This window comes from Callorhinchus milii, unplaced genomic scaffold, assembly GCF_018977255.1.
Source record: "Callorhinchus milii isolate IMCB2004 unplaced genomic scaffold, IMCB_Cmil_1.0 Scaffold2, whole genome shotgun sequence".
Taxonomy (NCBI): domain Eukaryota; kingdom Metazoa; phylum Chordata; class Chondrichthyes; order Chimaeriformes; family Callorhinchidae; genus Callorhinchus; species Callorhinchus milii.
This window is the reverse complement of record NW_024704743.1, coordinates 6,517,992-6,532,705: the sequence shown is the minus strand read 5'-3', so window position 1 is coordinate 6,532,705 and position 14,714 is coordinate 6,517,992. Positions and strand designations below refer to the sequence as shown.

At 43.7% G+C, this 14,714-nt stretch overlaps 1 protein-coding gene across 1 annotated transcript in view; it reads left to right on the top strand.

Moving 5' to 3' along the window:
- The first annotated feature begins 7,554 nt into the window (after positions 1 to 7,554).
- Positions 7,555 to 14,714, top strand: part of mkxa (mohawk homeobox a) — a 43,404-nt gene continuing 36,244 nt past the window's right edge. Inside the window, exons 1-2 of the mRNA XM_042332133.1 lie at positions 7,555 to 7,651; positions 11,260 to 11,469. Of these exons, the coding sequence (XP_042188067.1) occupies positions 11,291 to 11,469 (179 nt within the window). The 5' untranslated portion in view covers positions 7,555 to 7,651; positions 11,260 to 11,290. The remainder of the gene's footprint in view (positions 7,652 to 11,259; positions 11,470 to 14,714) is intronic.

The following is a 14,714-nucleotide window of genomic DNA, read 5'->3' as shown; positions in this document are numbered from 1 at the left end:
ATCCTGCCACATTGCGCCCTTTTTCATATTTCACATTCACATTTCGCATTCCCCTTTTTCATGTCCTGCATGAAAACCTTCCTCTTTGACCGTGCTTACGCCCAACTCATCCCCACAGACACTACCCTGCGTAGAAGGCACTATATAAATGCAAATTGTTGTTGTTATATGGGATATCTTAGATTATATTTATATATAATATTGTAATTTACAATGAATATATACATACTAATATTATAACATGGGACATGGGACTAGGAATAGAATCTAGAATAAGCATTTGTATGGCGTATAAACACCAGCAATACTGGGTGGACCAAATGACCTGTTTCTGAACTGTATAGGTTATGTATCTATATAAAAAAAACTGTTTTGCAACCTTTTCCAGTGCATTTTCCTGCTGTATGAGCACATTTGGCTTAGAAGCACTGATAGTCGTTTTGTGATTGTTTTCTTCAAAGCTTCGAACTGCACAAGACTGCTCTATAAACCATTTCAGTTTATTATTGTTACTGCCTGATTTCTTTCTTAATGATTACCATGAACAAATTTCCCCTATAATTGTAGCAGTATTTATTACATTGCTTGTCTTTATTAAGCCTCAAAGATTTGGCAGCTGCAGTTGGTTTCAGACTGGCTCAGTAGTAGCACTCTATTGCCTCCGAGTCAGAAGGTTGTGGGTTCAAGCCCCACATCTGGACTTTGTATTCACATAAGTCTAGGCTGACACTTCAGTGCAGTATTGGAGAGCATTGCCATCCTTTGGATAAGAGTGCCATCCTTTGGATAAGATGTTAAATTGAGGTCCCACCTGCCTGTTCAGGTGAATGCTAAAGTTTCTATGGCATTACTTAAAATGAGAATTGAGTTTCTCTCAGTTTCTCCCTGACCTACAATCCTCCAGATAAATCATCATTCACTTCATTGCTGTTTGTGGATCATTCCAGGGTGAAATGTGCCTGCCATGTTCACCTACTAATATATAGTCACAACACTTTACAGTAATTCCTGTGAAGCATTTAGAGACGCCTCAATGATGTGATAAGGTGTTATTTCAAATGTAAGGATTATATTCTTATATAACAGTATTTGTTAAAAACAGTCACCTCACCTGATCCCAATCCCAAGCTCCGGTACAAATCCTTGACCGTCCAGCACCAGCACTGTCCTCCTGACATGAAAGGCACTATACAAATGTAATTTCTCATTAGTACATAACAATCCTGATACACATATTTCTGGTCAAAACCATTATTGGGATTTAGTTTTTCAGGAACCTATGTAATAGTCAAACTGAATGAAGTGCTTATTTAAAACAAATCAAGATTAATTTGGATTGAAGTTCAGCCTAGTGCATTAACAGAGGTACTGCATCTTAGGAAATTCACAAGATTTGCAAAACTACGCAAGTACCCTTTATTTTAAGTCAGTTAATGATTTTGAACATATTTCACCCTGCTGTATCATGGCTGTAAAATTGACGAACGTTTAACATAACATAATGTTTATGATGCTATGAGGTACCAGAAAAATAAAATGGCATTATGGACACTTCAGGAGAAATGCATCGCTAATATATCACGCATATTATATCACGCACATCATTGACTATTATTTTGTAACCTATTCCAGTGCATTTTCCTGCTGTCTATTTTCCTTCAGTTAAACCACCCACAAATACATTATTCCACTTTACACTATTCCCTGTGAAGCTTTTTTTGAGACATCTCGATGAAGTGATAAGGCAGTGTATCAAATGCAAAGATTATTATTATTAATATTTACAACAACAACTTGTATTTATACAGCGCCCTTCACACTCTATAGCGTCCAGGAGCGCTTGACAGTGGCGGAGTATGACACTCAGCTGGGGGAGGTGACCATAGGCACGGTCGAAGAGGAAGGTCTTCAGGCGCAACCTGAAGATGGGAAAGGAGGGGTGAGGTGGGGGGATAGAGGAAGAGTGTTCCAGAGTTTCCGGACGTAGTGGCCGAAAACTTGTCAAGGCATCATAAAATTGCATGATCAGAAATAGTAAAAGGCCACAATCATGTATTGGGTGACAAAAAAGTCATGATATCATTACTATGTCTAATAAGTCTTAAAAAATTGTGATAATTATTAGTGATTATTATTAAAATAAATGGTATCACTACTTTTTGGTCACCCTGTATAATAGAAACCGGGTAGGGATGTGTTTCCATGTACTGTACAAATTCCACTGTTAAATTCATCAGCAAATATAAAATGAACTCTTGAGCTATGAGAGCTATCGTGTGTGTGGAAAAAAAAGTCGCTGGGAAGCATTCAGTCTTTTTACGGGAGTAAAGAAACATCGCCTTGAAATGCAGCATCTTGAGTTTTAACCGTCACACAAATCTGATCTTAAATGGATCCTTTAGGTTAGGTTATAAGAACCACAGGCTGCGTCTGTCAGTACTTCAAGCGTTTTAAGTGGATTTTCCCGTCTGCCTTTTGCTTAACAGTCAGGAAGCACTCCCAGGGCATGTTCTCATTATAAACAATTGTAACACGATACATCTCCTACGCATGGGCTCTGGGACAGAAACAATAGGACTCTTATATTAGTTGGAACCTGCAGTTTTCCCCACAATATTACAACACTATAGTTTACCAAACTGATAGTCATTATTTTGTCAAAATGTCAGATACATGCTTGCCATAATCAAAAACAGGAGATGGCGAGGGTATTTTTTTTTGTTGTTGTTGCATGAAAACAGAATGTGGGCAATAAAGTAGAAAGTCCAGTTCCGATAACTCTATCTAATAATTCACATCTAAATGCTGTAATGGATCTCATTACACGTGTTTTCTTCTCTTTAACCCGGCGCTTTGAGGAAAGGCCATCCATTGCACGTCGATAAAGCGCTCGATCTGCAAAACATAAAACTTCTCCAGTGTGTATAAATGAATACCAGGTTACCGTGTCAGGAGCTCTCGTTTTCCGGATTATAAGCCACTCCAGGTAACTTTTCGTAGAATAAATCTATCTAACAGTTATATAACCCAAATCACTAAACTGTGATGTTTATTAGCTGAACTCAGTCCAGATGTGTGGGAATCAGGACATCCAACTCAGGAGTGTGTGTGTGTGTGTGTGTGTGAGAGAGAGAGAGAGAGAGAGGGGCAAAGTGGGGTGTATTGAATGTTGTGTAAAAGGGGATGGGGTGGGGGGGGGATCGTGTGGTGGTGGTGGGGGGAATTGTGTGGTGGGGGGGTTGGAGGGGAGGGTTTGGGTGTTAATGCGTTGCCTTTGCAGTTGAGTTTCAATCCATTTCCCTTTTAAAAAGCTGCGACGATGTGAATTTGTCTCATTTTCAGGATCTGCAATAAATCTGAACGGTTTCTGATCTGTCTGATGGTGGGGGGGGGGGGGGGCTTTGGGGGGGGTGTGGGTGGGGGGTGTGGAGGAGGGGGTGGGGGCTGGTGGGCTATTTGGGGGCAGGAATCGTCCCATGTTGCAGGCAAAACAACAACAAAAAGAAAAGGGGGTCTGAAAGTGAAACAGATTGGGGAGGGGGGGGGGTTGGGGGTGTGGGGGGTATTCCTCCCACGAATCTTTACCCAAACTTACCCCCCCCCAAATCGTTCCAACTAATGGCTTCCCCTCCCACCCCAACCCCCCAACCCGTCCCCACCCCAACCCCCCAACCCTAACCCCCCAACCCCAAACCCCCCCCACACCCCCACCCCCACCCCCAAACCCCCACCCCCCAACCGATCGCTCTCACTTGACACCTCTGGAAGGAGATTGTGGCTGAAACTCTGAAAGAAAACCGTTCACGTTTGCGATTCGTAAAATAACGAACAGAGCAAAATAGCGGAGTGTTGGTGAGGGGTGTGGCGGGGGGGGGGGGGTGTGGGGGGTCTCTGAACATCAGGATAAACGGTTGAACTCATTAAAAGCCTTTACCAGAGATGATTCCCTCTGATCCCCAGTGGTTGACACCGAAACGAACCATTCGTTTATCCTTCAACTCTTTGCAAAGAATTGTCCTGAAATTCTTTGCGAAGAATTTGCAAAGAGGAGAGAGAGAGAGAGAGAGAGAAGAAGAAAAAATTCGGCCAATGTTAAAAAAAAACACAACGTGGAATTTGGGGGAATTTAAAGGGAAAAGTGCAAACTCCACTCACCCCCAAAAAAATTATTTCGCGACCAAAAACAAAAAATCAATCAATCAATCAATGAAACAAATGTGCAAAAAGGTTTTTGCCCGAAACAAAAAAAACACCACCACCACCGAATAAATTAAAATACAATACAATACAATAAAATAACCTTTAAAATAATCACCTAATTCGAGACACTGTCCTGAAAGCATCGTATTCCTACAAAGGTCAATGCAGATAAAAATTGCGACTGATCCATACTTTTTAGCAGTGCAAACAGATATATATATATATATATGTATAAAGTATTTTTTCCTAAATGTTTATAATAAGCGGGTGATGTAGAATAATAATTGATGCCCAATCTCTCCTGTGAGCCTCAGGGGCGATAAGGTGTGCAATGCAGTCACTTCACAGGAGAGAGCAGGAGATCTTTTGATGTTGCAAACTTGGAGTCAACTGAAATAATGTGTAGCTTTTGAAATAATATTTGGAGTGTTTCCTATCACCTGCAACGTGTGTGTGTGTGTGTGTGTGGATGGGAGTTGGTGGGGAGGGAGACAGTGGAGGCATTCATTTTCCATTCATTTACATACCATGTTGTGGCTTTCCTGACATAATCGTGATTAATCTCTACTGAGTTACACTTTGTAGGCACTGTCACACACACACTCTGATACTACAATGGTAATAATAATGATAATAATAATCCTGGCATTTGATACAGCGCCTGATCGCATCTTCAAGACGTCTCAAAGCGCTTCACAGCAATGTACTGTAAAGTGAATTGACTTTATTTTATTGGCGAAAGAATTGAAGTAGTTAATCTGCAATTTTTTTGGGGGGTGGGTGGGGTGGGGTCGGGGGGGGGGGGGAGAATTTTGATAAACTTCATATTCGCCTACAAAATACACAGTCGTTACACTTTGCAGTAAATCCTGTGAAGCGCTTTCAGGCGTCGTCCTGATGTGAAAGGCTCCACACCAAATGTAGGGATTATTATTATTATTATTATTATTATTATTCTCAGTTCCCAGTATGGCCTCACACTTGACTGAGAACAAGTTGGATTTCAAGGGGTGTCAGGGCTGACTTCCTCAGACCTGGAGCTGGCAATTCCTGGTGTCTGGATGCCATTTATTTAGAGAAAGCTCCGAACTTCTTTAGTGATCGGAGCAAACTTTACAATTATGAGTTAACTTGGGAGTTCCAGATCCCTCCATCCCAACAGGGAATAATAATAACCCCTTCAAAAAAAACCCCAATGATATCTCAATCCAGGCCTGTTTGCGGGACGCTGCTGGGCGCCATTGGCTGCCACGTTTCGCCCCCAAAATACACAGCCAATTCACTTTACAATATATCCTGTGAAGCGCTTTGAGACGTCTCAACGCCGCGATAAGGCACTCCAAGCAAATGCAAGGATTATTTATTCCTCTAATTGTCCTTCCAGAGATACCGTGTTTTTTTTTCATGTTACAAACGCAGAAATATGAATATTTATTTCCCTAATTCTCAAACGAGTGCAGTAATCCGCACATCTGATAATCTCCCGACAGATCAATCATTTCCACACTGTGTCTCTGGCTATCATCAGCCGAAATTCATCGCATAAAAGAAGCATCTCACCTGACATTGACACTCAGCCCTGGTGCTTTCCCCTCAGATCGACTCTACTGTCTATTCTGGTTCACACCGTACAGTTCAGATGAACCTTTTTTTTATATGGAAAATGCCTAAAAGCTGCGTTCGTCCCCAAAAGGAGTTGACGAGTTGGCTCAATCCCTCTGGTTTACAGTCAGTGCATTTAACAGCCTCAGCAAAGGAACCGACGCAACAGATTGATCTTCTAATTCGTGGTTTAGTCAACTATTATCCTTCCTTTTGACCCACTATTTTCTGATGTCTGGTGTATAAGATACTGGGAGACTAATTACAAATCTGGATGCGGAGCAACAAAGCGAACGAACTGTGTGTGTGTGTGTGTGTGTGTGTGACACAGGGCTGTTTTATACAACACCCCACCTCGCAATTATAATTACATCTGGAGTGTGTTTCCACCACAACCCCTCGTAGCTTTTTCACTAAATAAAGTGCTCGCTTGACATAAGGATCTGTGCAAGTCGGCCCCAACTCTTGAACTGATTAAAACCCGTTAGTTATTTTGCAAATGGAAACAAATCAAAGGAATATTTGCCAGAAACAGGAGAGGTCTGTCTGGCGCAGGTCGAACATCCACTGTAGCGATTGATTTCAAACATATATATATATGTATATATATACATATATGTCCCAAATTGTACTTTTAAAACAACACATTTTATTTTATTCTCCTTCCAAATGACAGTTATTCTATTTGGGGAACACGTTGCATCTCACATCGAAGCTCCTAAAAGTGGTGATTGAATTATTTGACTGTTTTCCTTCCCCCCCTCACCCCCTCCCCACCCCCTCCCCACCATAGTCTTTCTTCACCATTCGTTGCAATTTATGAGCTCAGAGGATGTGTGTTGTGTTTTTTTCTTTCGCTAATCAAACATTTTCGGGGGTTTGCTGTGTGCATTTCTCGGCTGAACGTTTCCCAAACAAGAATTGGTAAAGGGCACAGTGGTTTGCAATCGCTTTTCGATCGCTGCTGATTATAATTAGCTCTGAGAACGTGCAAAAACGCGCCGAGGATTTCGAATCGTGAACGTAATCCAAGTGCAAAAACGTGGGAAAATCCCAATTTATCTCTGGGGAACGGAAAACGGACCAGAAATTGACCAACGGGTAAGATAAGAATTGCACAAATAATTGCAAGTCCCAATGCAACCCCCCACCCCCCACCCCCACCCCAACGCACCCCCTCTGTGAACGCAGAGACACCCACACGTCCATTGGTGGTGATTGATGTCTGCGAGCGGTTGAGGAGCAAAGCAAAAATGTACCTTTTTTCTTTAAAAAAAAGCAAAGCAAAAAAAATACGTCTGATGTTACGAGCAGAAAACATGCAGAATTACTGAAAATCTGAATAAGTGGGGCAGAACTTTCACCATTCAGCAATTGAAGGGGTGGAGTGTGGGGGGGAGTGGGGGGGGAAATCATAACGTGCCACTAAATAAAAAACTTTAGCAAACGGTGGCTTTTTGTGGTTGTGTTGTTGTTGTCAGGATTGAGAGAGAGGGAGAGAGAGAGGGAGAGAGAGAACAGGACTCCTGTGTCAGGGGAACAGGCACAGCTCTGGTGCTGACGGACGCCCGTCCCGGGAACTTGTGTAACGCACTCAGACTATGTTCGCAGACTCGGCGGCGCAGCTGCGAAACATGAGCGGCGCTGCGTATCCAGGTTCCGGGGTCCGGGGGGTGACTGAGAGGCAGAGCGCCGGTGCGGTGCGTGTGGGTTCACATCAGTCTCTGACTGACAGGTCTGTGCGATGGGGAGGCGACTGCACACAGGAGCCGGACCGCTGCTCCCTCTCACCGCCATCCCTCACTGACCGGGAGCCCTCCAAAACCACACACACACCGCACACACACAGGTAAAATGCAGCCAATCTCCAACGAACTAACCGGTGGGTGTGCGAAATCTTTACTAAAGTACAGTCTCTCTCTCTCTCTCTCTCTCTGCTCTCTTTCTCTCTGTGTCTCCTCTCTCTCACTCACTCACTCTCTCTCTCTCTCTCTCTGCTCTGTCTCTCTCTCTCTCGTCAACAAAAAAATGCCATCGTGTTCCTAGTGCACACATACACACTCACACACACACACACTCACACACACTCTCACACACGCACAGACACACACACACACTCTCTCTCTCTGATCATGTTAGAGATGAAGGGGCTGCAGAGACTTTTGACAGTGTTGTATGGTGATGTGGAGAGAGGGTGTGTGTTGGTTATGTGTTGGTGTGTTGTGTGTATGTGTGCGTGTGTGTGTTTTAGTGTTGGTGTGTTGTGTGTGTGTGTTGTGTGTGTGTGTTGTGTGTTAGTGTGTTGTGTGTATGTGTGTGTGTGTGTTGTGTGTGTGTTGGTGTGTGTTTTGTGTTGGTGTGTTGTGTGTGTGTTGTGTGTGTTGGTATGTATTGTGTGTTGGTGTGTTGTGTGTGTTGTGTGTGTTGGTATGTGTTGTGTGTTGGTATGTGTTGTGTGTTGGTATGTGTTGTGTGTTTGGTATGTGTTGTGTGTTGGTATGTGTTGTGTGTTGGTATGTGTTGTGTGTTGGTATGTGTTGTGTGTTGGTATGTGTTGTGTGTTGGTATGTGTTGTGTGTTGGTATGTTGTGTGTGTGTTGTGTGTGTTGGTGTGTGTTGTGTGTGTTGGTATGTGTTGTGTGTTGGTATGTGTTGTGTGTTGGTATGTGTTGTGTGTTGGTATGTGTTGTGTGTTGGTATGTGTTGTGTGTTGGTATGTGTTGTGTGTTGGTATGTGTTGTGTGTTGTGTGTGTGCAACAGAGTCGATATCAAGTGGGTTGAATGGCAATGGATGTGGTTTTCAGGCAAATCTGTGACGTGTGGGTGGTCAATAAAGGTACTTGTGGTCAAAGGATGAGGGGTGTTGTGTGTGTGTGTGTGGTGTGTGGGGTGGGGGGGGGGGGTGTGGGGGGGGGTGTGGGGTGCAAACAGTGGCAGGAAGAGCAAAGATGTTTGTTGGCCACTTGTTTACTGTTTCCTGACAGATCGTCTTGATTCCGGTCCTCCTGGGGATTTGCGGTGTGAAGGTTATCGCCTCAGATCTGTTTGAGCAGTTTACAACTTCATCAGTGGGGAAGGGGAGGGGAGGGGGGGGGGGGGGGGGAGGTGGTGATGGGGGGGGAGGGGGGCAGAAAATGGTTGTTTTAAACATCTCCACCGACATCTATTTGGTCTGTCGGTGGGTTGGGGGGCGAACATGTCGATATTATGAGCCACACTCAGCCCTGGACTGTCACCGACTGTGCAAAGTCGTGCCTTTTAATGAAAGAGTTTGGCTTTCAAAAATGTGTGTGTTGTGAGTGTCCGCGTGTGTGTTGTTTGTGTGTGTCTGTGTGTGTTGTGTGTCTGTGTGTCTGTGTGTGTTGTGAGTGTGTGTGTTGTGTTTGTGTGTGTTGTGAGTGTGTGTGTTGTGAGTGTGCGTGTGTGCAGGTGTGTGTCGGTGTGTATGTTGTGTGTGTGTTGTGTGTGTCTGTGTGTCTGTGTGTGTTGTGAGTGTGTGTGTGTGTGTGTAGGTGTGTGTCGGTGTGCATGTTGTGTGTCTGTGTGTGTCGGTGTGCATGTTGTGTGCGTGTGTGTGTAGGTGTGTGTCGGTGTGCATGTTGTGTGTGTGTGTGTAGGTGTGTGTCGGTGTGCATGTTGTGTGTGTGTAGGTGTGTGTCGGTGTGTATGTTGTGTGTGTGTGTGTGTAGGTGTGTGTCGGTGTGCATGTTGTGTGCATGTTGTGTATGTGTGTGCACACGTCGTAACTGTTGGTCAAGTACTTTCCCGTACATTCAAGGCACGAAGGTTTAGCGAAGGGTGTCAGGTAAGAGAGGAGGAACAGCAGACAGACAGGTCCCCCCCCCCCCCCCCCACCAGCAGCAGCAGCAGCAACACACGAGGCTTTTATTTGATTTAGTAAACAGACAGAGGTTTCAGACACAGACAGGTTCAGGGAATTCTGTAACACTGTCTGGACTCTGTTTCCCCGAAGTGTTCACAGACAAAACAAAGTGAATCGCAATCCGCAGGACAGATCCTGGTAAATACTGTGAACTCTCCCGTCCTGTCCCCCCCCCACTGCCCCCCCACTGTCCCCCCCCCCCACTGCCCCCCCCCCCACTGCCCCCCCCACTGTCCCCCCCACTGTCCCCCCCCCACTGTCCCCCCACTGTCCCCCCCACTGTCCCCCACATTTACAGCAGTTTTATTTATGTACTTTGCGCGTTTGTGTGCGACATTTCTCAGGTCTTCTGATGTGGTTACACTCGGAGCTGCTGAACTGTTCCCACTGATATTTTTTTACATACATTGGAATCGGAATGCATATGAACAACTTTGTTCTAACGAAGAAGGGTTTGGTCATCAAAAACAAATGCATTTCTGCTAATTCAGGCGCGAGGTCTGTCCAAGTCCAGATGTGTTTGCAGAACATTTCCGAGGAGTTGGAGGTGAATTGCAAACTTTCTGCGGATGTTAAATACACAAAAGGGAACAAATTTGCTGTTGTAAATCTATATAAATCAATAGATATGATGTGATATATATATTAGATATAATCCTTGCGATCATAGAAAACAATATAAAAGAGAATGTTTGTGAGTACGAAGAAAATAATATAAACGATTAAGACCTGAACTATTTCTTGCAGATGATGTCCTGGTTTTATTGCTTTGATTTCTCGCTCGTTCCATGTGTGTGAGATTGAGTTCTGATGGTGATCAGCAGAAGGTGTGCGAATGTCAACGGTTAATGCTCCCAGAATACAGTCTATATATACATATATATTTACATCGTTATATATCTTGAAATGCAAGGATTATTATTATCATTATTATTATTATTATTTTGGAAATATCGGTTTCCCTGGTCTCAGTGGCAAAGAGGAAAGAAAGAGAGATCCGCCGATGTTTTACTGAAAATACTGACTTAAATACTTTAGTCCCAGCAGCTGGAAACCTTGACCTATATTTAGTGACATACAATCCGTCGCAGTAAAAACTATTTCTCTCTTTCGAAACCTTACGAACGGCGCATATTTGCGGCCGGTAAACGAGGTGGGGGTTTTTTTTTAGGGGGAAAAAAAAACACACAAATCTGTTTTTTTTTTGGGGGGGTGGGGAGGGGGGGGGAGGGGGGGGGGGGGGCAGTGAAAGTGAGTGACAACGTTCCTGCACTGCGGCTGAACAAAGTGCGGAGCGTGTGGTCCGCGGGTCGCTGTTCCCTGGGATGATGTTCTGGTCGGTTTTCGCTCCCGTTCACATGCGAATCGGCGCTGTTTCGATTGTTGTTATGTTGTAGTGAAAAGTCTGTCTGTCACCCTTTTCCTTCCTCAGTGCAAACCAGAGGCGATCTCACTCACTCACTCACTCACTCCCTCACTCACTCACTCTCTCTCTCTCTCTCTCTCTCACTCCCCCACCCACCCTCTCCCCCACCCTCTCCCCCACCCACTCCCCCAAAACAACCCACTGCAGTGGCATTTGGAAGGTGGCAGCTCAGAGGAAGATGAACACCATCGTGTTTAACAAATTCACCAGCCAAGTCCTCTTCGAGGAGAAGGCGAGCGAGGTGGAGAGGAGCAGCAGGACCTACATGGAGGTGATGGAAGAACAACACCAGGAGCTGCTCATTCCGGACAGTCCTTCCAGCAAAAGCCAACGGAGTCTGAGGCAGAGGAGATCAGGGTACGATTGCACTCCTCTCTTTATTTCCTTTTCACTATTTATTCATGGCTCCTCATCGCCTGACCTGAGCGATGGGACTGGAGGGAAACGTGACCAGACGTCCACACGGCTGATCCACTGGTACAATTCACACATTTAATGTCCCTCTCCCTCTCGCTCTCTCTCTCGCTCTCACTCCTCCTCCCACTCCACTCGTACATTTGTTTGGGCAACATTCAATTTGAAATCGCATTTTTTTGCTGTACTTACTTTGTTAGATATATATATATATATATGCATTATATATATATATATATATACTTACACTATATTTTATATTAAACTAATTTCATCGATCAGTTTCGTACGTCCAGATCAGGAGATGAGAACAACAACTTGCATTTGTAATGATAATAATAATTATTATTTAGACAGTGCCCTTCACACACGGGGTTGCGTCCCGGAGCTTCTGCACCCCCCCCCCCCCCCCCCCCCCCACACACACACACACACCCTCTACATATTTTGCATTTGCAATAAGTTTTACAACTTTTAATTTTAATTGCAACAGCGAATCCAACATATTATTGTTTAAATGTGGAGATGGGGCTGGGGGGCTGGGGGCTGGGGGGCTGGGGGGCTGGGGGATGGGGGCTGGGGGGCTGGGGGGCTGGAGCTGGGGGATGGGGGCTGGGGATGGGGGTTGGGGCTGGGGATGGGGGTTGGGGACTGGGGATGGGTTTGTGCCTCTGAAAGCCTGAAGTAACTGTAACAACCTTTTAGATATTAATTCATTAGACATTCAACATAAAGACTTAATATCACACAACGATTGGTATCCGATGCTCCTCAGTGCAGCACTTTAAACAATTACCGTGTGTATGTGTTTGTGTGTTTAAACCATATAATAATATAATACAATACTTAATACACTCGAGTTGATCATTGTCGAACAGCATTCTGGAAAGTCTCTTTCCTTCAGCGGGTGAGTGAGTGAGTGAGTGAGTGAGTGAGTGAGTGAGTGTCTGATGACATGAGCAGCAAAGTAAGATTTTAGGACATTTTGACTCTCTGCATTTTTCGAGGTCAAGAGATTCTTTTATCAAAAATCGCAATTTTTTTTGAAAAAAAAAGAAAACCCACTAAAACATTTATTTCTCTGCCTTTCTCCTGTTTCCCCCTGAACGTTCAGTTAGTCTCGTAAACTGAGCTGCTGGTCAAGCAGACTGGATCTTTTTTTAATTTTATTTTTGTTTTGTGCAAAAAAAATGAATCCTGGATTGTCCAACAATCGGCCCAAATTGAACAAAAATGACACATTCTTCAACTCCAGTTGATTCGGCTTTCACTCTGCACTAAAATATCCCGATCACCTTAAATGCATTCCCAATACATTGTTTTCCATCGGTGTGTCTCCACGTGTGGCTTTAGATCATTAAAATTAAAACTATGCAAACGTTTCCCGTGTGTTTCACAGCAATACAGTGCAGTCTGTCAGTTCGACCAATTTATTTTTGCTGCGGATTCTGTGTTTGCACGTTTTTACACACACATCTATATTATTTTTAAATTGTAACAGCGACTCAAACCTTTTATTGTTTAAATGCCAAGTGAGAAAACCTGAAATACGTACACCGTAACGAATCCCAATAGATTTCTGTTCGATCTGGTTATCAGATGAATTGTAATTTATATTAACTGCAGACGTTTGCAGTGAGAAGGAAGCCAGACTTCCACTAATTCAGCCACAAACAAGACTGCAAAAGGTTGCCAATGACTTGGAGGATTTAGATGCAAACAGCAAAGATCCGCGATGAAAATGCACCGGGGTCATGGATTGCGAAAAGTTTAGCGATTCTGCGGTGGTTTAAGCAAAATGTACGAGAGGGACTGTTCCTGAAAACATGAGTCAGAAAAGCATTCACTGGGGTCAGAAAACAAGTGTCTGCAACAGAGACTTTCCCCAGCGGGACACTGACACCTGGCGGCCACGGGCTGCATGTGCACCGAGAGACAACACGCACACAGCACTGTACCTCACTCACAAGTTGCTATAATAATAATAATAATAATAATAATAATCCTTGCATTTGAAATAGCGCTTTTCACGTCGGGAGGACGTCCCAAAGCGCTTCACAGAACACACTGTAAAGTGAATTGACTGTGTATTTGTGGGCGAACGCGGCAGCCAATTGCGCACAGCAGTGTCCCCACAAATAGACGTGGATTGAAAATGACCACTTTTATTATTGTTTTTGGTTTTGGAGGGATTATTATTAGGTTGTGTGGAGGAAGGAAACTTGCCCAAGATACACCACGAAACAAGCAGTTGCAATACAAAGGCACAGTCAGACACCGAGAGAGATACCCGGTTTGTACGTGGACACAGAAATCTATAAATACTTGCTGTTGTGCCCGCAGCCGGGCTAAACAATATCTGCCCACAGATCTGCACATCGAGACACATCAAGACCTTGAAAAATAGCACAGTTGTGCATCAAAGTATATCGCTTCAGACCAATCTTGAATCCGTTATTATTCGCCCCCAAATATATACAGTCAATTCACTTTACAGTATATTCAGTGAAGTGCATTGAGACACCTCGAAGACTTGATGAGGTGTTGTATTGAATGGAAGGATTATTATTATATTCTGTAGTGCATTCCACCCATTTGTTCCGAAAATACTTTATCAAGCTAATTGAAGAATGACAACTGTTTTATTGTTCCGGCTATTCTATTTCCTTTATTGTTATTACTATTATTATTGGTATGTGGATGGTGTTTGAAAAGCAGCACGCTTTAAGTTACATTTATAACCGCAACCGCTGAAAGTACTATTCGATCTCAGACTGATAAGTAATGTAATAGCTACAGTGAATGCGAGTTGCTATCTTCCCTTAAAATAAATACAATTTTTAATGTCAGTTAAAACCCAGAACTTTAATTTGCCTAAGTCTAGATGTTCGGTGCTTGTTGACACCTTGCAGTGCATGCTGTCTAGGTCTAACTGCTTGCTGGCATGTGTGGATTTCCTGGTGGGAATCTGTAGTCCAGGGTAGAAACAAATGCAGATGTTATATAGTATTCCAATGCAGATGTTACATTCTTTGTGATGATCTCCTTTCATGTGATCTTGCGCATGGAATTGCATGAGATACAGTACAAAATAGCCACTGCATAGAATTCACCATGGACAGATAGTCATTTTCTCTGTGCACACATTATTCCTCATGTTTGTTGGTCCACACATTACAGTACAGTGT